General features: G+C 61.2%; 3 protein-coding genes across 5 annotated transcripts in view; 2 read left to right on the top strand and 1 right to left on the bottom strand.

Moving 5' to 3' along the window:
* ADAP1 (ArfGAP with dual PH domains 1) overlaps positions 1–18,706 on the top strand; it is a 107,110-nt gene that overhangs the window by 1,858 nt on the left and 86,546 nt on the right. The gene's annotated exons all lie outside the window — the stretch shown is intronic.
* LOC126950585 (cytochrome c oxidase assembly protein COX19) overlaps positions 1–18,706 on the top strand; it is a 53,786-nt gene that overhangs the window by 24,476 nt on the left and 10,604 nt on the right. The window contains exon 1 of one of the 3 annotated variants that reach the window (XM_050784306.1): positions 6,029–6,034. The exons of the other annotated variants lie outside the window; for them this stretch is intronic. The gene's annotated coding sequence lies outside the window, so the exon portion shown is untranslated. Of the gene's footprint in view, positions 1–6,028; positions 6,035–18,706 lie in introns of those variants that run through there. 3 annotated transcript variants of the gene reach the window in all.
* LOC126950565 (cytochrome P450 2W1) lies at positions 7,655–13,336 on the bottom strand. The gene is made up of 9 exons (XM_050784252.1): positions 13,163–13,336; positions 11,682–11,844; positions 11,153–11,302; positions 10,929–11,086; positions 9,470–9,643; positions 9,032–9,170; positions 8,749–8,933; positions 8,056–8,197; positions 7,655–7,842 (listed from the first exon to the last, which is right to left on the bottom strand). Exons 1-9 carry the CDS (start codon positions 13,334–13,336, stop codon positions 7,655–7,657), a joined length of 1,473 nt encoding a protein of 490 aa, XP_050640209.1.

Raw genomic sequence — 18,706 nt, 5'->3', positions numbered from 1 at the left:
GCCTTCAGCACAGAGCGTGGACGCTCTGGAATCACCCAGACACCTGGCCTTGGAGGGGCCCTGGAGCCCTGGGAATCTGCTTGGGAGGGAAATGTCTATTTTTCCAGCAGGAATATTTTAGAGATTGGGCCACGCTGGCTCCTCCTGCCAGCTGCAAACCTGCACCTTCTGCCTGATTCCCCATCCCCCTGCGTGGGCTGCATTCCTGGTCCCCTGCCCGCGTCCATCCAGGGGCCTGGCTGTTGCCTGTTTTCCTTTGACCCCACACAGCCTCAGTGCTGGTCATGGGGAGTCCCTGCTGGGGGCTTGTGGAGTCAGATCACATACCTGTGCAGAAACCGTCTCTGTGGCCGCATTTGAAATAAAACACGACCCACCAGGGGCCGTGGGTCCTGCTCTGCCCGGTGCGTCCCCTGCCTGTGGACTGCAGAATGCGCGTCCCCCATGCCAGCGCGTCCTCCATGCCAGCGCGCCCCGGGCTGAGACCCTGTCTTTAGTGGTGGCCATCCCAGGATGCCATTCATAGCTCTCTGTGTGTGGCGTTCCTGGCCGTGGGTGCTGGCTGACCACTTGCGTTCAGGCCGGCCGTTTCCCAGCGCTGGCAGTGACTGACCCTGCCAGGAAACAGACTTGGGCCACACAGAATCGAGCCACACACTTCCTGTTCCCAGCAGCCTGTGGTCCCCAAGTGATGTGAGGTGCAGCGGGGCATTGAGAGGGCCATGGTGACCACAGAACTCTGGGCAGCTGCCATGGAGGGCCAGGTGGCTATGGCAAGGAGGTCCATGCACCCCTCCCTGCGAGGCCAAGTCTGTTCCTGGCCATGGCAAGGAGGTCCGTGCACCCCTGCGAGGCCAAGTCTGTTCCAGGATGGGCCCCGGGGAGGGCTGAGTCCAGCGGCTCCAGCCTGGGCGTCCACAGAGCAGACGCCCAGGTGCTGCTGCCCCAGAGCTCCCTGCTGCCTGGCTCAGGTTGGGGGTTTGTGCTGCCATCTCAGTGCTCCCCCAACTGACGGTAGAGCAGAAAAGTAGCTGCAGCCACCACCTGGCAGCCTTGGGACGCTGGCTCAGGCCCTGAGTGCCCCCTTGAGTGCCCCGCCCCCCAGCAGAGCTGCTGAGGCTGAGGTCAGGCTGCCTGGCTTGGTTGCCCCTGACCCACAGAGCTGCATGCAAGCCGGGAGGTGGGAGCACGGCCTCACCACCGTGAGAGCAGTGAGGCACAGGCTCCAGGCTGTCATCCTGGGGAGGGCTTTGGGCTTCTCGGGGCCTGTACCTCAGAGCGGTGACTGACCTCACTGTGACCCACAGACGTCTACTGTGACTTCCATCTTAGCTCCCTTAAGACATCTAGGGCTGGGCTAAAATGTGGTCCAAGCTGAGGAGCTGGGTCCATACATCGGGGGGGTCTGGGCAGGTCTGGCTGACTACTCAGGCCGTCTCTATGTGGGCATCGAGACTCGGGGCTGGAGGAGACCCTAAGGACCGAGTCCCCAGGTCTTCTCTGTACCCACCAAGCTGTGGGAAGGCGATGAGGCTGTTTGCTCTTCTGTGACCAGCAGCCAGCCCCGTCTCACCCACCGTTGGGGCCAAAATTCTGACCACCCACAACACAGGCCTTGCTGTGTGCACCGCATGGGCCCAGGATGGGCCTTGCCAGCAGCAGGCGAGGAGTTCAGCCCCTCCTGGTGCCAGTCAGGTGAACTCACAAACAGGAAGGCACGTTGCACAGCATGAACCTTCAGATCGGCGAGGCGGTGCCTGGGATCCGGGTCCTGGCAGCACAGCTCTGCAGAGAAGCTGCTCGGAAGGGTCCGTGGCCAGCCCAGCAGTCAGGGTGCTCAGCGGCCCCTATGCTGGGAGGCACCTTAAACACCAACAGACAGTAGAGGCAGACCCGCAGAGTGCAAAGAAGGGCTGCAGCCTCCAGAAGGCAGGGCTGATAGATCCGGAACCATGGCTCTGAGCTTCCCAGCAGCCAAATCAGAAAGGGAAATGTGATGGGTACTGCTGAGTCCTCACCGACAGTTAATGGGAAGAGTTCTTGAAGACCTGGGCCTCCCTTCGTCAGCACAGATGCTCCTCTGACACCGGCTGGGGAGTGCTGTCTTGTCAAGGGTCCCCACCTCTGTGGGTCGTACGGTGCCAAGCTCCTCAGGGCTCCCTGGCAAAAGGTGCCAAAGGGTGGTGCGGAGATGTCACCTGGGACGCAGCTCAGAGAACCATGCAATGCCCTGGGGTCTCCCTACCCCATGCAGGTCAGTGAGGGCACCCACCCATGCAACCCCAAGGGCCAACCACATGGGGCCACCTGTGCTGGGGCTGTGTGTGCCGGAGAACGGGCTGTGAGTCCCTGTCTCGGCTGGCGCTTGTGCGGGACTCCTGAGCCAGGAAGCCTCCGGCTAAGGAAGCCCCACCTTAGCCTGGAGACGACCCTCACATCCATCCCTTACATGTGTCCCTGGGCAAGTGCTCCTCACGGTGGAGAGGGCAGCTGCTGACCCGCAGCAAGCCAGGTGGTGGATTGAGATTTGTGCCAAGTGAGGGGCCAGACTTCAGTGCGGGTATGCGTGCTGTTCCTTCGCATATGTCCAAGGCCATAAGTGATGGGCTGTGACAAAGCATCTGGGCAGAGCTCAGGGAGGAATGTCCCTGCAGTGAGTACGTAGGCGTGTGCAGGTGTCAGAACCACCAAACCACACACTGATAACTCATGCCGGGTGCGGCGGCTCAAGCCTGTAATCTCAGCACTTTGGGAGGTGGAGGCGGGAGGATGGCTTGAGCTCAGGAGTTTGAGACCAGCCTGGGCAACATGGCTAAACCGCCCTCCTGCAAAAAATTAAAAATCCGGGGGTGGTGGCATGTGTCTGTAGTCACAGCTACTAGGGAGGCTGAGGTGGGAGGATGGCTTGAGCCCAGGAGGTTGAGGCTGCAGTGAGCATTGATTACGCCACAGAGCAAGACCCGACATCTAAAATAAATTTTTTTTAGGGCTGGGTGTGGTGGCTCACGCCTGTAATCCCAACACTTTGGGAGGCCACGGTGGGCGGATCACGAGGTCAGGAGTTCGAGATCAGCCTGGCCAACATGGTGAAACCCCATCCCTACTGAAAATACAGAAATTAGCCAGGCATGGTGGTGGACGCCTGTAATCCCAGCTACTCGGGAGGCTGAGGCAGGAGAATCGCCTGAACCCGGGAGGTGGAGCTTGCAGTGAGCAGAGATTGCACCACTGCACTCCAGCCTGGGTGACAGAGTGAGGCTTCGCCTCAAAAATAAAAAATTTTTTAAATAATCAAAAGGAACACTGGAAGTCAGAATCACATTTCCCATGGGGGTGAGCAGATCTGTGTAGACGGGCTTTCTGGGGCAAAGGGGCCTCCCTGACATTGGGGGTGTGAACACTTGTCAGAGCAGCACTGAGACCTGAGGAAACCATCCCCTGCCCCAGCCCACCCAGCCTCTGAGGAAGCAGCCTCTGAGCAGTTTGTTACAGGATTGACGTCTGACAAACAGCTCACACCGGGTGCTGCCTGCTCACCTCCACCAAGAATGACAGGTTCGGCCACTGAATCACCCTCAGAGCACTTTCCTCCCTCCAATCCCCCAAGACAGTGGCATCTTTTTAGAAACAGGGTCCCACTCTCGTACAGGCTGGAATGCAGTGGCATGAGCTCTGCTCACTGTCACCTCCACCTCCCAGGCTCAAGCGATTCTCCTCCCTCAGCCTCCCGAGTAGCTGGGGCCACAGTTGCTACCACTGCACCCGGCTACTTTCTGTATTTCTTGTAGAAGTGGGGGCTCACTGTGTTGCCCAGGCTGGTGTCAAACTCCTGGGCTCAAGCGATCCTCCCGCCTCGGCCTCCCACCGTGCTGGGATTCCTTCCAGCGTGAGCCACCGTGCCTGGCATTTATTTCTGGATGACTCGGTGCCCAGTGTTCACATCCCAGAGCCTCAAGCTGACCTTCCAGCCCGGACCGGCGCTATCCGCTCCCCACTCCTCTCCCTGGAGCCCCGGACACCTCCAGCTGGGCTCTCTCTCTCCCTGCCTGTCCCTGCACAGATCAGGTGGCGCCACCTGCCGTCTGTCCAGCTCCTCAGCTCCTGCTCCGGTCACAGTCACGCGCTGGTCGGGTGCCGTGCGCCACGCGCCCTCCAGTGGCTCCCAGGGATCAGGCTCTCCACCGCGCGCTCCAGCTGCCGTCCCCCTGCCCTGCCTGGGTCAGGCCACCCGGCCTGCCCACCGGGACCTCAGAACTGCCGGTACCCTTGCTGGCTGCACGGGTTTCACAGATGATAAAGCTGAGCGCAGCCTCAAACCCTGAATAACCATCAAAGTTAAGATCCTTCAGACTCTTCCAAGCCTCACCTCATCATCCGTGGCCCAGCAGTCCAGAGCCACGGGCCACCCACCCGCTTGTTAGGCAGCGGCAGCTACGCGATGTACTCTGACCTCAGACACCCCAGGACTTTGCTTAGATTTCACAAGGGACTGGGTGCAGGCAGGAGGGGGTGGAATTTGGCCAGTGATGGGCCTGCCTCAGGGCATTTGTGAGACCTGCCTGGAGAGAGCTGGGCGCTGGGCTGAGCTGTCCAAGTCCCACTGCCCTCTGAAGCCCGGTGAGCCCACCCAGCCCTGCCATCATCCTGCCTCCTTGCCCCTCACCATCCAAGGGGGGAAGAAGAACCCCGCCCTGAGGGAGCCCCAGCCATCACGGGGAGAGCCCAGGTCCCAGAGTGAGGCGAGCTTCCAGCCTCTGGGTTCCCGGCCAGAGGTTTCCCGATGGGGGCTGCCCACTCCGAGGGAGGAGCTTCAGGACATCTGAACCAAGACCCCCACCACACTGGACGCCGCCCCCAGCCCCTGCATGTGTGTGCCCTGCGGGTGTGGGTGAGCGGTGGCGTGGCAGCTCCCTTGGGTCACTTGGGTTCTGTTTAACGGCATCTCCGTGGGTAAAGCTTGGCCTCCTCCTAAGCTCGGCCCTCAGATGGCCTCCCCCTCCGAGCTTGCTGTGGGAGGTTTGCAGATGACTCGGGGACTGTGGTTTTGTTTTACCTTGACTTAGGAGGGTAATGGGAGGCCCGTGTGGCCCGGCTGAGGGCCAGCCTCAGACCCAGAAGCAGATCTGGGGCCGAGAGCCGCCTGCCCACCCCAGGAGGGTCCTCCCCTGGAGACCGAGAGGTGGGGGGTGCAGGGGCCAGGGTCGGCGTCCCCCCTGCTGCTGAGGACAGACGTCCGGGGAGCAGCTCAGCCCCGTCGTGAGCCATGGGGTTCAGGGTGTCTGCCTCTCCCGTGACATGTGGGCACCGTGATGTCCGCAGAGGCATCTCCCGAAATCCACGCGCAAGAAGTTGGGCTCATGGGCTGTCCCCGCCCGAGTTCTCCAGGACCCTTGAAAAGGACCCGTCTGCAGGTGCATGGATAAAGCAGCACCAACCCCCTCCCCACTCACCCGAGGTCCCCAGAGCCCTCACACCCACAGACCCAGGAAGGAGAAGGGCTGGGGCGGGACTCGGAGCGGCTGTCCCGAGTCTGTCGTCTCCCGAGACGAGAGTGGAGCTTCAGCCTGGGAAGATGAGGAGACTCTGGAGGTGACGGTGGTGGCTGCACAGTGCAGTGAATGTGGCTGTGCCCCTGAACTGTGCACTTAAACATGGCTGATGGTGAATTTTCTGTATGTGTGTTTTATCACAATTTTTAAAAATGCCAACAAGAAAACACTTGGAAATGAAGCGTAGACGTCCATGCCAAGCCCCAGCGTTTCCCAGCAAGCCTCCGGGATGTGCCTGCGCACCCCGCCAGCAGCCTGAGTGCAGCTATGAGAAACGGGGGCACCCAGGTCTGCCCGGTCGAGAAGGTGGCACCTCTGGGTTCGGGTCTCACGTGGCCCCTCCCTTCCCTCCCCCCACCCCACACCCCTGCCCATGCCCCTGGGCACGAGTTGAAGGAGATTTGACACCTGCTCACGCTGTTTTCACTAAGCTAGGCTTGTTTACACTTGAGAATGAGGCGTTTGGACCGCCTAGCTTGGGGGGCCCTGGCTGCACCCCGTGGAGGAGGCCTGTGATCTCGCTGAGTTGTTTCTTCCCGGGTGAGATGGGGTGAGAGGTCTCGTGAGTCGGGCAGGCGGGGTCAGGGATGGAGTCAGGGTTGGGGTTACATTTGTCTTAGTGCTTTGAGGGGAAGCTCAGCCATCACTCATACCCCTGCACTTGGCATCCCTCACGTCGGCTGGGCCTCCATGAAGCGGGGCGGGAAAGGGTCAACGTTTCCTCCCCACGTGGGCCGGGGGCTCCCCTGGGCCCGCGGAGATGAATACCCCAGGCCGATGTAAGGCAGGGGCATGAGGGTCCCCTGCGGGACCGGGAGGGCGGGGCCTGAGTCCTCCACCCCACCCAGGAGGCCCTGACGACAGCTGGGAGGGACTCTCCACAGCCCTGCCCTGGAATGTTCCGCACCCTCCAGAGCTCCAGAGGGGCTCACCAGTCACACTGGACGGGGTGTCACGTGGCCCCACCTGGCACCGGGACCCCGTTCTCTCTGCCCTTCAAGTTTTCAGTGTCATATTTCAAATGTCTGAGAGGATGATAGTGAAGCCAGCACTTGGTCCCTGCTCTTCTCTAGAAATACGTGAGCGGACGCAGCCGAGCCCCCCTCCCTCCACCCCTTCTGGTCCTTGCAGCGGGTCCAGCAGGTCCAGCAGCCTCCGCAGCAGCAGCCCCGCCCGTGACTTAGGGACCCTGCAGCCCCACCCGGGAGTGTGAGGCCTGCCGTGCGCCCACCCGTGTGTCCCGGCTGCCGGGTCCTGGCCTTGGGGCGCCGCTCCACGGGGTGCAGGTGGGAACGTGCCACGGCTTATCCTTTTTTCTTATGAGGGGCCACCTGCTGCTCACATGCATGCTCTGTGCTGGGACGGGGGCCAGGGCCATCTCAGACACCAGGTGTCCCAGCACACGCCGGCCATGCCACCACCAGCACACACGCCACGGGTCCCGCAGTCACCATCACCCACTTCACAGAGCGGAAAACAGCCCGGAGTGGAATAGGTCTGCTCAGGTCCCCAGAAAATGGGGCAGACTTGGGAGCCTCCGGCTCCAGTTCCTGTCTCCAAAGGAGAATGTGGGCCTCGCCTCCCTGCACCTGTCACGTGCACGGAGGACCAAGGGCAGCCCCGGTGGCTTGGCTCACAGTCTGGCACTGCAGGCCGACTGCCTCCAGGTACAGCCACAGGAACTGTTCCAGGAGCAGGAACAGAGTGGGGTCTGCAGGAGTCCCAGGGCCTGGTGGGTGCAGGGCTCACACGCTGAGGACACCTGTCTGCGCCTGTCTCTGGCTGGATACAGCCACCTGCCGTCTCTTGGCAGCCCCAGCTGGGTGGGCCCTCGGGGGAGCTCGGTGGGTGGGAGTGCAGCTTCAGGGGTGGAAGAGTGGGCAGGGCCCTGGAGGCGCTCCTGGGGGCTGGCAGGGACTGAGCTGCAGATGGCACCAGAGGGGTGGGGGTCCCACAGGGTCGGGCAGGGGGAGACCTGGGTGTAACCGGAAGCAGCTGCTGACCCTGTGGGGGTGGGGGTGGGAGTTCTCAGGGCTCTCCCAGAGCAGTCCAAGCTGGGGGCTGGGAGGGGAGTGGGCAGGAGGACCCAGGGACTGGGGGAGCCCTTAGGGCCTGGGCACCGCACACAGGGCCTGGGCCCGCGGCCGCATGGTGAAAGCCTGGGCAGGCGTGGTGTCCAGGGAGGCCGGGCTGACACCAGGTGGGGGCAGCAGGTAGTACTTCTGCAGGAGGCCAGCAAACAGCAGGAAAAGCTCGGTCCTGGCCAGGCGCTCCCCGACACAGACACGGCGGCCTGCAGGGGAAGTCGAGGCACAGAGTGGGCTGTGCCAGGTCTGCTCCTGGAGGGGAGGGGTGGGGACCTCCCCAGGGAAGCGGAGGAGCAGCCACAGCCGCCTTCAGAACCTGAGATCAGGAGGTGGGAGTGGAGGCGGCAGGCGGAGCTGGGGACATCCCACCCCTGCAGCCCTGGTGGTGCTGCCCCACCCCAGCCACAAGGGCTGCCGACCTGCAGAGAAAGGCAGGAAGGCCTCCTGCTTCACGAAGTGCCCGTCCGCGTCCAGGAAATGGCCCGGGTTGAACTGGTCTGGGGTCTGCCACTGTGTCTCATCCAGCAGCACCGAAGTCAGCAGAGGAATCACGGGCGTGCCCTGCGTGGGCAGCCAGGGCACAGAGAGAGGGGCCCCGGGGAAGGTGGGATGGGGCCCAGATCGGAAAGTTTCATTCCAGGATGTAGCTCCTGCCACACCCACCACATCTGGTGTTAGCCCACTTTGCAGGTGAGGCACCCGAACCCAGGGAGGCCACGTGACCCCAGGGCACACAGCCAGGGGCCCCAAGGATAGAGAGGACACCCAGGATGCACGGAGAGGGACAACTCAGGACACACGGAGGGGACCCCCCAGGACACATGGACAGGGATGCCCACAGGACACATGGACAGGGATGCCCACAGGGCACATGGAGGGGACCCCAGGATATGCAGGGAGGCACCAGGTCTGCTGGCCAGAGCCCCAAGTGCTGGGCTGTGGGGTGAGGGCTGCCTCCCTCCTGCTCCTGGCTGGACGCCCCTTATTGCCTCCAGTTGGGGAGCCCTGGGCCATCAGGCACCCACTGGAGGCTCAGCCGTCCCAGTGCCCCTGCACCCCCGCGGAGGCCTACCCCGAAGGAGATGGAAGGGGCGAGGGAGGCCCGGCCCCACCTTGGGGAGCAGGAAGCCGCCCAGCTGCATGTCGGTGGCGGTGCAGCGGGGCACGTGCGGCAGGAGCGTGATGAACCGCTGCACTTCGTGGAGCACGGCTCTGGTGTAGGGCAGCACCTGCTGGTCCTCCAGCTGGGGAGGCCGCCCATGGCCCAGCACGCGGTCCAGCTCCTCCTGCACCCGGCCTGGGGCGAGGGGTGGGCTGCGTCAGTGGGAGTGCCATCCCTCCGCCCTGGGGGTCCCCCGGGGGCAGGTGTCGTCTCGCCCGGCACCGGGATCTCACCCTGCACGTCCGGGTGCCGGCCCATCAGAAGCGCAGCCCACTGCAGTGTGGCTGAGGTCGTCTCCGTCCCGGCCATGACCATGTCCAGGGTGCAGGCCACTGCGTTGTCCTCAGCAAACAGGCCCTCGGGGTCATCCCCCTGCAGAGGTTGGGGCAGGGCTCCGTGGGATGATCTGGGGTCTGTCCCCCACCCCACAGACCCAGCCCAGCCCTGGGCTCCACTATGGATGCCCCAGTGATCTGGGCTCAGCCATCCCCCAGGCAGGCACTATGGATGCCCCATTTCACAGACGAGGAGACTGAGGCTCTGAGAGGCCGCCAGCCAGGAGGTGGGGAGCTTGGTGCAGGACTGGTATGGACCCCTTCCCAGCCCTGCTCCCCTGGGGTGGCCCTCAGGACTCCTACAGGCCTTCGAGGAGGACCTGGGTCCTGGCACACCTGTCCCTGCTGGATCAGGGCATCCACATAGCTGCACACAGGGTCCCCCGGGCGCATGTGGGGCCGCCGCGCCTCCAGGAGGGTCCTCAGAATGGCGCGGACCTCCTCGATCTTTCGCAGGACGGGCCGGTGCAGTTGGAGCAGGGCCCCAAGCCAGGGGTAGACGTTGAATAGCTGGGTAGGAGGCAGGAGGAGCAGAGATGAGGACGCAGCCCCAGGACTGCACCCTGGCAGGCAGTGATCGTCCCCAGCGGCTGTGTTCACACCCAGGGGCTCTGGGCGGATGTGCTGGAGGCGGCCACAGAACAGGGACCCTTCGCCCTCAAGGGAGGACCAGGGACTCCCAGGAAACCCCCGTCCGTGCCCTGGAAGGGGACAGCCAGGCAGGTTTGCACAGCAGGACCTCCTTCCATCCTGGAGAGGGAGGAGGGAGGCGACTGCCACCGTGGAAATAACCTTGAACCTCCTGTGAGTCATGGAATGGGAGGCAGAGCAGACCTCAGACCTCGGAGAGTTGGGGCCGCTGCGGACACGAGGCTGTATCTGAGGGGTGAGCCTGGCACCAGTGGGTGCTCCATGACTGCCCATGGCCGTCCCGCCACACCTCATGCCACTCGCCTTCCTGGGGTGTCCGTGATCACCAGTAGCGAGGTCCACACGGCATCTCCGTGGCAAGGAGCTGGCGCCAGCAGGGAAAGCCAGGGAACGCTCCGCTGCCCTGGCGCTGCCCCGGACCACGCAGTGCCATGCAACCTCCATCTTCCAGGTGGGCTCCGGGCCCTCCTGGCTGCACCAGTAGGCAGGGTGATCTCACCCTGGCTAGGACGGGTGGAAGCTGTGCCCCCTGCTCTCGCTTGTGAACCCGCCGCTGCCCTCACTCGGGTCACAGCCCTGCCGCTGGGAAGCCAGGAGGACCAGGACCCGTGGCCTCTGGGTCCAGCCATGACGTGGGTATCACACCTGAGATGCGGGCTTCGGTAAACACACATCGAATACGGTGAGGACCCAAAAGAGGGAAACTTTACATTTTGAAGCAAAATGAAATGCACATGCGTTCCAAACATCAGAGGGATCAACTTTTGTGGTTTTGGGGCACTGTGAAGGGTGTCAGCTGGAAGGTGCCTAGACTGTCAGGGCTGGGGGGGCATGGAGCCCCCCGCAATCCTGGGGAAGCCATGCCTGCCTCCCGCCCCCGCCCTTGAGCAGGTGCATCTGTCACTGATGAGGGCGTCGGGGGAGATCAAGATCCCCCATTTCCTGGAGAGCACAGCGGCTGGTTTGAGGCCACACGACCAGCTAACATCAGATAGGTCTGGATTCAGGCCCTTGAGTCTGATTCGTTTTGCAAGGTGGGAGGGCCAAGAGCTGAGAGGGGACAGTGCTGGGGCCCCTGTCCTTCCCCTGCACGCCCAGCACCCCAGGCTCCACCCCACCCCGAGGACGGGAGGCAGCCCCTCACCTGCAGGCCAGGGGACCCCAAGAGGACCATGACCTCATCGATGAGACCCAGCAGGGACACAAACACCGGGTCCCGGTAGTCGAACCGGCGGCCGAAGAGGAGCGTGAAGGTGATGTTGGAGGGAGCCCAGCCCAGTAGGGCCAGTGGGAAGGGCTGGCCTGCAAGGGAGACAGGCCTCAGTCACGTCGAGGCCTGGGGAGGGGCGTCCCCAGCCCCCTGCTCACCTCTATAGCCATCCAGCTGCCCCGAAAGGCATTTCAGTTCCTGCAGAATCTTGTCAGCCACCGGCTCCCGGCCCACGCCCAGGCTGTGCAGGGCACGCACCGTGAACTGGCGGGCAGCTCTCCAGCGCGCCCCAGATGAGAAGAAGATGCCTGTGGGCAGATGCAGCGCCCAGTGAGCCCAGGTTCTCACCCCAGCCAGCCCCACCAGGCAAGCGGGCAGGAAGTGAGCAGGCTGACCTAGGGGTAGTAAGACTGGCTGGGCCCTCACCCCCAATCCCACTCCCGTCCCCCTGGACTGGCCCCGGCCCCTCTTGACTTGGGATGAAAAGACCCCTGCTTGCTGGTCCTGAGCACCTGACCTGCTGTGTGGACACCTGGTCCCCCCCAGCACCAGCCCGGAGGCCCAGCTCCTGCCTGCTCTTCCCCAGGCCACCCTGGGAGCCTCTCCTGCTGCTGGAGCCCCCACCCCTCCTGGGATCCAGGTGCCGCCACACCCTGCAGTCCCCCACTGCGCAGGCCACATACCTACCTCCACCTCGCTGGATGAGCTGGAAGATGGCGATGGGAGGCCGGTCGGCCAGCTCCTGCCCAGGGCCTGCCAGCGCCTCTTTGACCACCTCGAACCCTGTCAGCACCACCGTCTTCTGGCACCCCAGGTGCACAGTGAACACCGGCCCGTAGCGTTCCGAGAGCTGGCAGGGATGGCAGGCGTCACCCAGGCAGCCCTCACCCACAAGGCCCCCCTGAGGCCCCCTCAGGCCGGGCCTGTGCTGGGCAGGGGTGGGGACAGAGGGGAAATGGGGGCAGGTGGAGGGAGGCGCCTAGATGCCATACGGCCGGCTGTACAGGGTGGAGCAGGCAGCATCCAGCCTGGAGCCCACAGAGCCCCCTCACCATCTGGTGCTTGGCATGGCTGTTGTGGGCTTTTCTTTTTAGCCCAAATTCCCAGGGAGCTCTTTTGAGCCCTGAGTCCAGGCAGCAGGGATGGGGGCTGGCTATCTGCTAGGGTGGCACTTTCTGAAATGCCAGAGTCTACACAGAGTGAGAGCCTGACAGACCCGGCCCCTGACCATCCTCGGCTGCAGCCCGGCCAGCAGCACCCCAGCCCACAATTGGGGGCAGCCAACTGCCTGACTGGTCAGTCCTGTCCCGCTGACCCTGCCTGCCTGAGTGAGGACCGAGCGACAGGGCCAGGGCCGGTCAGGCTGCCCCGTGCCGTGTACGTGTACCCTCTGTCTTCAGCATCCCTGCCCAGGATGCACGGGTCCTCTTCCCATTTCACAGATGAGGAAACAGAGGCTCAAAAGTGGGAAGTGGGGCCGGGTGCGGGGGCTCACGCCTGTAATCCCAGCACTTTGGGAGGCCGAGGTGGGCGGATCATGAGGTCAGGAGATCGAGACCATGGTGAAACCCCGTCTCTACTAAAAACATAAAAATTTAGCCGGGCGTGGTGGTGGGCACCTGTAGTCCCAGCTACTCTGGAGGCTGAGGCAGGAGAATGGCGTGAACCCGAGAGGTGGAACTTGCAGTGAGCCGAGATTGTGCCACTGCACTCCAGCCTGGGTTGGGCGACAGAGCAAGACTCCGTCACAAAAAAAAAAAAAAAAAAGTGAGAAGTGTTTACTGTTGAACACCTGAGGGCCAAGAGGGGCTGAGCGGGCAGCCAATACACGCCCAGGCCCTCCTCCCCTCTGTTGTCCCTCAGCCCGGTCTCTTGCAGGCTCTCAGCAGACACAGCCTCCTCCAGGGAGCCCTCCAGACTCCTGCCCCCGTGCTGGACCCTGGGTGGCACTTCCAGGGCTGCTTCTTACTCACTTGTCTGCTTCCCTGTGGGAAGGGGCGGCTTTCCCTTCCCAAAGGCAGGGTGGGCCCTCCGGCCTCCTGCGTCCCCTGCTGGGCCTGGCACCATGAGGGAACAGGCAGTGGAAACGGGGCCCGGCTTCCCCAGGAGTGGGGCCAGGACACAGCAGCTGTCCAGGCCGCTAGAGCTGCCCAGGCCCCCTGACCTACCTCCATCAGGGACCGGTCCTGTTGCGACAGACGCAGCAAGTGCAGGTTCCCGATGAGTGGCAGCGGGCGAGGCCCTGGGGGCCACCGGTGGGCTGGGGAGGTGTCTCGGGCATAGGCACGGAGCAGCCCCCAGAGCCCCAGCAGGCCCAGGAGCAGCAAGAGCAGCAGGGCCATGACGACGTGGCTGGTGAGGCCCCGCTCCCCTCCTGGGCCCCGTCCCCCCCGCGCCCTTATAGGCCTCCCCGGGAGGGCGTGCCCGCACCCCACCCACCCCACCACCCCTAGAATGTGGAACGAGCAGTTTGCAGGGCAGCCCCCAGCAGGCGGCTTAAAGCTGCAGGCCTGCGTGGAATGTGGGGCTGAGGCCCTGGTGGGGCCGGATAGGGGAGGGCAGGACGGGGGCCCTCTGGGGTCAGGCATCCATGTCCCCTGTCCAGAGAGAAGGATGCGGCCCGTGGACTGTTCTGCTGAACCCACCAGTCCAGGCCCCTCGGCCTTGGCCACCCCTCAGAACTGGAATTCACAGGGCTTTGGGGCCGAGGCCCTGGCTTGGAGGGGAGCTCCCTGCCTTTCACAGGTTCTGAGTGGGACCCTGCGGAGCTCGGGGTTTGCAGGCCTCTCCCAAAACCCATCCGTGTGCACCCAGCTCTTCTCTGATCAGTTCCCCACCGGGCAAGGGACAGGAGTGAGACCTCAGGACGGCCCGTGAGGGGCCTCAAATCCCACAGCCCTCACAAGCCGCCACCCGCATCTCCCGACACGTTTCCTGAGGGTGTTCACCCCAGGTAGCAGCCTGCTCCTTTTTGAGGTCTGCTGCCCAGGCAGGGGATGCAACTGTCTGAGCTAGGACAGCAACGTGGAAGGGCTGCTGGGTAGTAGGTGGTGAGGTTTACGAGCCCTGTCCATCTGTCTCCTAAACCGCTGTGAGGGGCGGGAGGGCTGCTGGCAGCAGAAGCGGTGGGGCCTGCTTTGCACAGCCTGCCCTGACATGAGGCAGCTGGAGCCGGCGCCAGTGGGGCGGGACCCTCCCCACGGCCTGTCTCTGGGGCGTTGCCCATGCCCTGTACAAACTGCAGAGCCTGAGGCCCTCACCCCTCCTGGGTTTGGTCCCCCTTGATTGGCTGGCAGCCTGAGGCCCTCACCCCTCACCCCTCCCAGAGTTGGCCCCTTTGATTGGCTGGGAGGGAAAGCCCCAGCCACAGTTGCACGCCTCCTGTGGTGGGGAGCTCACTGCCTCTATCCCGCTGTACAGCCTCGGTGCCAGGGCTGGGTGGCTGCAGTGGGGAGGGAGTGCCTTATACCAGGGCCACTACTGGGTAGGCTGGGGGTCCTACCTGCCTAGCAAAGCTTACTTAATTAATTCAGGGAACATTTTTGGTTTTTTGTGTTTTGTTTTTGAGACAGGGTCTCGCTCTGTTGCCCAGGCTGCTATACAGTGCTGAGTACAGGCTCACTGCAACCTCCACCTCCTGGGCTCAAGCCATCCTCCCACCTTAGCCTCCCAAATAGCTGGGACTACAGGCACACACCACCAAGCCCAGCTAACTTTATTTATTTATTTATTCATTTATTTTGGTAGAGATGGGGATCCCACTGTGGTACTCAGGCTGGTCTCAAATTCCTGGGTTCAAGCAATCCTCCTGCCCTGACCTCCCAAAGTGTTGGGATTACAGGTGTAAGCCACTGCATCTGGCCTAATTTTTTAAGTTTTGGGTTTTTTGTTGTTGTTGTTGTTTTGAGACGGAATCTCACTCTGTCGCCAGGCTGGAGTGCCATGGCACAATCTCGGCTCACTGCAACCTCCACCTCCCCGGTTCAAGCGATTTTCCTGCCTCAGCCTCCCAAGTAGCTGGGATTACAGGCGCATGCCACCACACCCAGCTAATTTTTGTATCTTTAGTAGAGATGGGGTTTCACCATGTTGGCCAGGACGGTCTTGATCTCTTGACCTCGTGATCCTCCCGCTTCAGCCTTCCAAAGTGCTGGGAATTTTGTAAGTTTCTTTTAGAGAGGGAGTCTAGAGGCTGGTCTTGAACTCCTCCTGGGCTCAAGCGATCCTACTGTGGCAGCCTCCAGAAGCGCTGGGATTACTGAAGTGAGCCAACGCTGGGCCAGCCTCTTTTTCTTTTGAGATGGAGTCTCGCTCTTGTCTTCCAGGCTAGAGTATAGTGGTGCAATCTCGGCTCACTGCAACCTCCGTCTCCCGTGTTCAAGTGATCATCCTGCCTCAGCCTCCCGGGTAGCTGGGATTACAGACATATGCAACCACGCCCAGCTAATTTTTGTATTTTTCGTAGAGACGGGGTTTCGCCATGTTGGCCACACTTGTCTCGAGCTCCTGACCTCAAGTGATCCACCTGCCTCAGCCTCCCAAAGTGTTGGGATTACAGACGTGAGCCACGGTGCCTGGCCCTCTTTTAAAAATAACTCGTTATGGCTGGGTGCAGTGGCTCACGCCTGTAATCCCAGCGCTTTGGGAGGCCAAGGCGGGTGGATCATGAGGTCAGGAGATGGAGACCATCCTAGTTAACAGGGTGAAACCCCGTCTCTACTAAAAATACAAAAAATTAGCCAGGCGTGGTGGTGGGAGCCTGTAGTCCCAGCTACTCGGGAGGCTGAGGCAGGAGAATGGCGTGAACCCGGGAGGCGGAGCTTGCAGTGAGCTAAGATCTGGCCACTGCACTCCAGCCCAGGCGACAGAGCGAGACTCCGTCTCAAAAAACAAAAACAAAAACAAAAAAAACTCATCATTGGGGAATTGACAATTCTCTAAGGGCCGACGTGTTGCATGCTCTGGGGGGCATGGCTGGGTGCGCATATTTACATTGTTTCCAATCTTAGGCTGTCACAGAACATCCTGCTAAAAATATGTGTCCATACCTGCAAGGATGGGCACAGTTGCACAGATATCTTAAAATAAATTCCTAGAAACCAGGTGGCTGAGCCAAGGGATTATTGCTTTCTGATGGCCGGCGGACCTCCTGCGCCCTGCAGAGATGTGTGCCGACTGTGGCCTGGCTGCCCAGGCGGAGCCTGGGACTGTTTGGATCAGGCCTGATTGATCCAACCCTGCCGGTCAGATACTCAGCCCTGTGCCATCCCTATGACCAGGAGGAATGCAGCGCTCTGGCTGGCTCAGGTCCTGCCTGGCCCTGACATCAGAGGCAGGGTGGGTGGGGTGGGTGGGTAGGTGGGCTCCCCCAGAGGGGCTGGAATCAGACAGACCTGGTTCCAAACTCAGCCCCGCACCTGTCGGCTGTGGCAGATGGCAGCTGCCAGAGATGGCCGCACAGATTCTCCCAACCACACTGTCTTTGCGTAAATGTAACACTGCCCTTCTCCTTCCACAGGAAGGCTTGTGGTCTTCCTCCTTTGTGACACAAAGTAGCAGAGGCCAGAAGCCGTGTTTGCTCATTTGGCCTGTGGCATTCACCCAAGGCTTTTGCAGTGCACAGGAGATCCAGCACACATCAAAAAGGAACAGTCCCTTGGCTCAGCAACCCAGTTTCCAGAAATTTAGTTTAAGGCATCTTTGCAACTGTGCGGAAAGAAGTGTGCGCCCTTCCTCAGTGACTGGGTGGCCCCCGGAAGAATGCCCCGGAGACTGAGCAGGCACGGCGCAGGTTCCCACAGCTCTTGCTTGAATCCCTGTATTTTTTTTTTTTTTGAGACGGAGTTTCCCTCTTTGTCGCCCAGGCTGGAGTGCAGTGGCGCCATCTCAGTTCACTGCAACCTCTGCCTCCCAGGTTCAAGCGATTCTCCGGCCTCAGCCTCCTGAGTAGCTGGGATTACAGGCACCTGCCACCACGCCCGGCTAATTTGTGTTTTTGTTTTTTTGTTTTTTTTTTTTTTGAGACGGAGTCTTGCTCTGTCGCCCAGGCTGGAGTGCAGTGGCCGGATCTCAGCTCACTGCAAGCTCCGCCTCCCGGGTTCACGCCATTCTCCTGCCTCAGCCTCCCGAGTAGCTGGGACTACAGGCGCCCGCCACCTCGCCCGGCTAGTTTTTTGTGTTTTTTAGTAGAGACGGGGTTTCACCGGGTTAGCCAGGATGGTCTCGATCTCCTGACCTCGTGATCCGCCCATCTTGGCCTCCCAAAGTGCTGGGATTACAGGCTTGAGCCACCGCGCCTGGCCTAATTTGTGTATTTTTAGTAGAGACAGGGTTTCATTATGTTGGCCAGGCTGGTCTTGAACTCCTGACCTCGTGATCCGCCCATCTTGGCCTCCCAAAGTGCTGGGATTACAGGCTTGAGCCACCACACCCGGCCAAATCACTGCATTTTTTAAAAAGGTCAACGATCCTAGCCCTTGCCTCCTCCTGTACATAACATACCATCCGACAGGATCAGTGGCTATAATCTATGATGAGATGGACTCTTGCACCGAAACTTTGATGATCAGATTTGGCTCGAAGGTACCCCTGCGCAGGTGCAGAGCCTCCACCACCTGTTGATTGATAAGCTGTGGCCTGAAACATTGCTTTGGAGCAGTCAGACGGAAACTCTGAAACACCCTCCCGGATTGCAGTGTTCAGTAGGAATCTGAATAAAACTAACTTTAATTCTTCAAAAGCAAAAGTTTTCTCTAGTTGACTCCTTGAATCTGGGTGGACACTTCTGACCACGGTAGAGGCTGGATCCCAAACAGTGATGCAGCTTCCTCTTGGTTCCCCAGGACACCTGTGCCGTGGACCCAGGCGTCATGCTGTGGGGAAACCCAGCAGCTCCTAGAGGGGCCCACGTGGAGGGGACCCAGGCCCACAGAACCATGGCCACGCCTCTGCCCAACCCTGAGCCCACCTGCCTGCCAGCCACGTGCACCATCCTGAGTGGATCCTCCCGTCTGAAGTGGAGCGAACCCAGCCGAGGCCCCGTGGAGTGTCTCCACCAAGACCTGCCCAAGTGCAAGTCCATGGGTAATGACTGCTGCTAAGTGGGCTGCTTTGTTATGTGGCGGCAGATAACACAAACGCGGCCATGTAAGCTTCAGCGAGGGATGGGACCCCTGGGATTCTGTTTCTCAGTGTCAGCTGAGGATAAGAGACCTGCTTAACTGGGTTCATTCATTTGCAAACTATAAACGGAGCACGTCCAGCATGCCAGGCACTGTTCCAGGCTCTGGGGATCCCGGGTGGAAAATGCTTAGCAATGCCTTGATCACTGGGGCTCAAACAAGGTTCGTTCCCTCCTCTGAGCTTTTCCTTTTTTCTTGTAGACAGGGTCTCACTTTTTTCGCCCAGGTTGCAGTTCAGTAGTACAATCTTGGCTCACTGCAGCCTCAACCTCCCAGGGCTCAGATGATCCTCCAACCTCAGCCTCCAGGGTAGCTGGAACTACAGGTGTGCGCCCCTATACCAGGCTAATTTTTGGAATTTTTTTTTTTTTTTGAGACGGAGTCTTGCTCTGTTGCCCAGGCTGGAGTGCAGTGGCGAAATCTTGGCTCACTGCAAGCTCCACCTCCCAGGTTCACGACATTCTCCTGCCTCAGCCTCCCGTGTAGCTGGGACTACAGGCGCCCGCCACTGCGCCTGGCTAATTTTTTGTA

This window comes from Macaca thibetana, chromosome 3 (assembly GCF_024542745.1).
Source record: "Macaca thibetana thibetana isolate TM-01 chromosome 3, ASM2454274v1, whole genome shotgun sequence".
Taxonomy (NCBI): Eukaryota; Metazoa; Chordata; class Mammalia; order Primates; family Cercopithecidae; genus Macaca; species Macaca thibetana.
Note: the sequence above shows the minus strand (reverse complement) of the source record. Positions and strands in the feature narration are given on the sequence as shown.

Bases quoted from the DNA above. Each gene is read 5' to 3' on its own strand.
- LOC126950565 (XM_050784252.1), bottom strand. From the start codon at position 13,336: ATGGCCCTGCTGCTCTTGCTGCTCCTGGGCCTGCTGGGGCTCTGGGGG. The intron at 11,087-11,152 runs GTGAGCAGGGGG...TCTCCCTTGCAG, and splicing joins GCAGCTGGATGGCTATAGAG to GCCAGCCCTTCCCACTGGCC. The intron at 7,843-8,055 runs GTCGGCAGCCCT...CTTCCCCTGCAG, and splicing joins CTTCCTGCCTTTCTCTGCAG to GCCGCCGTGTCTGTGTCGGG.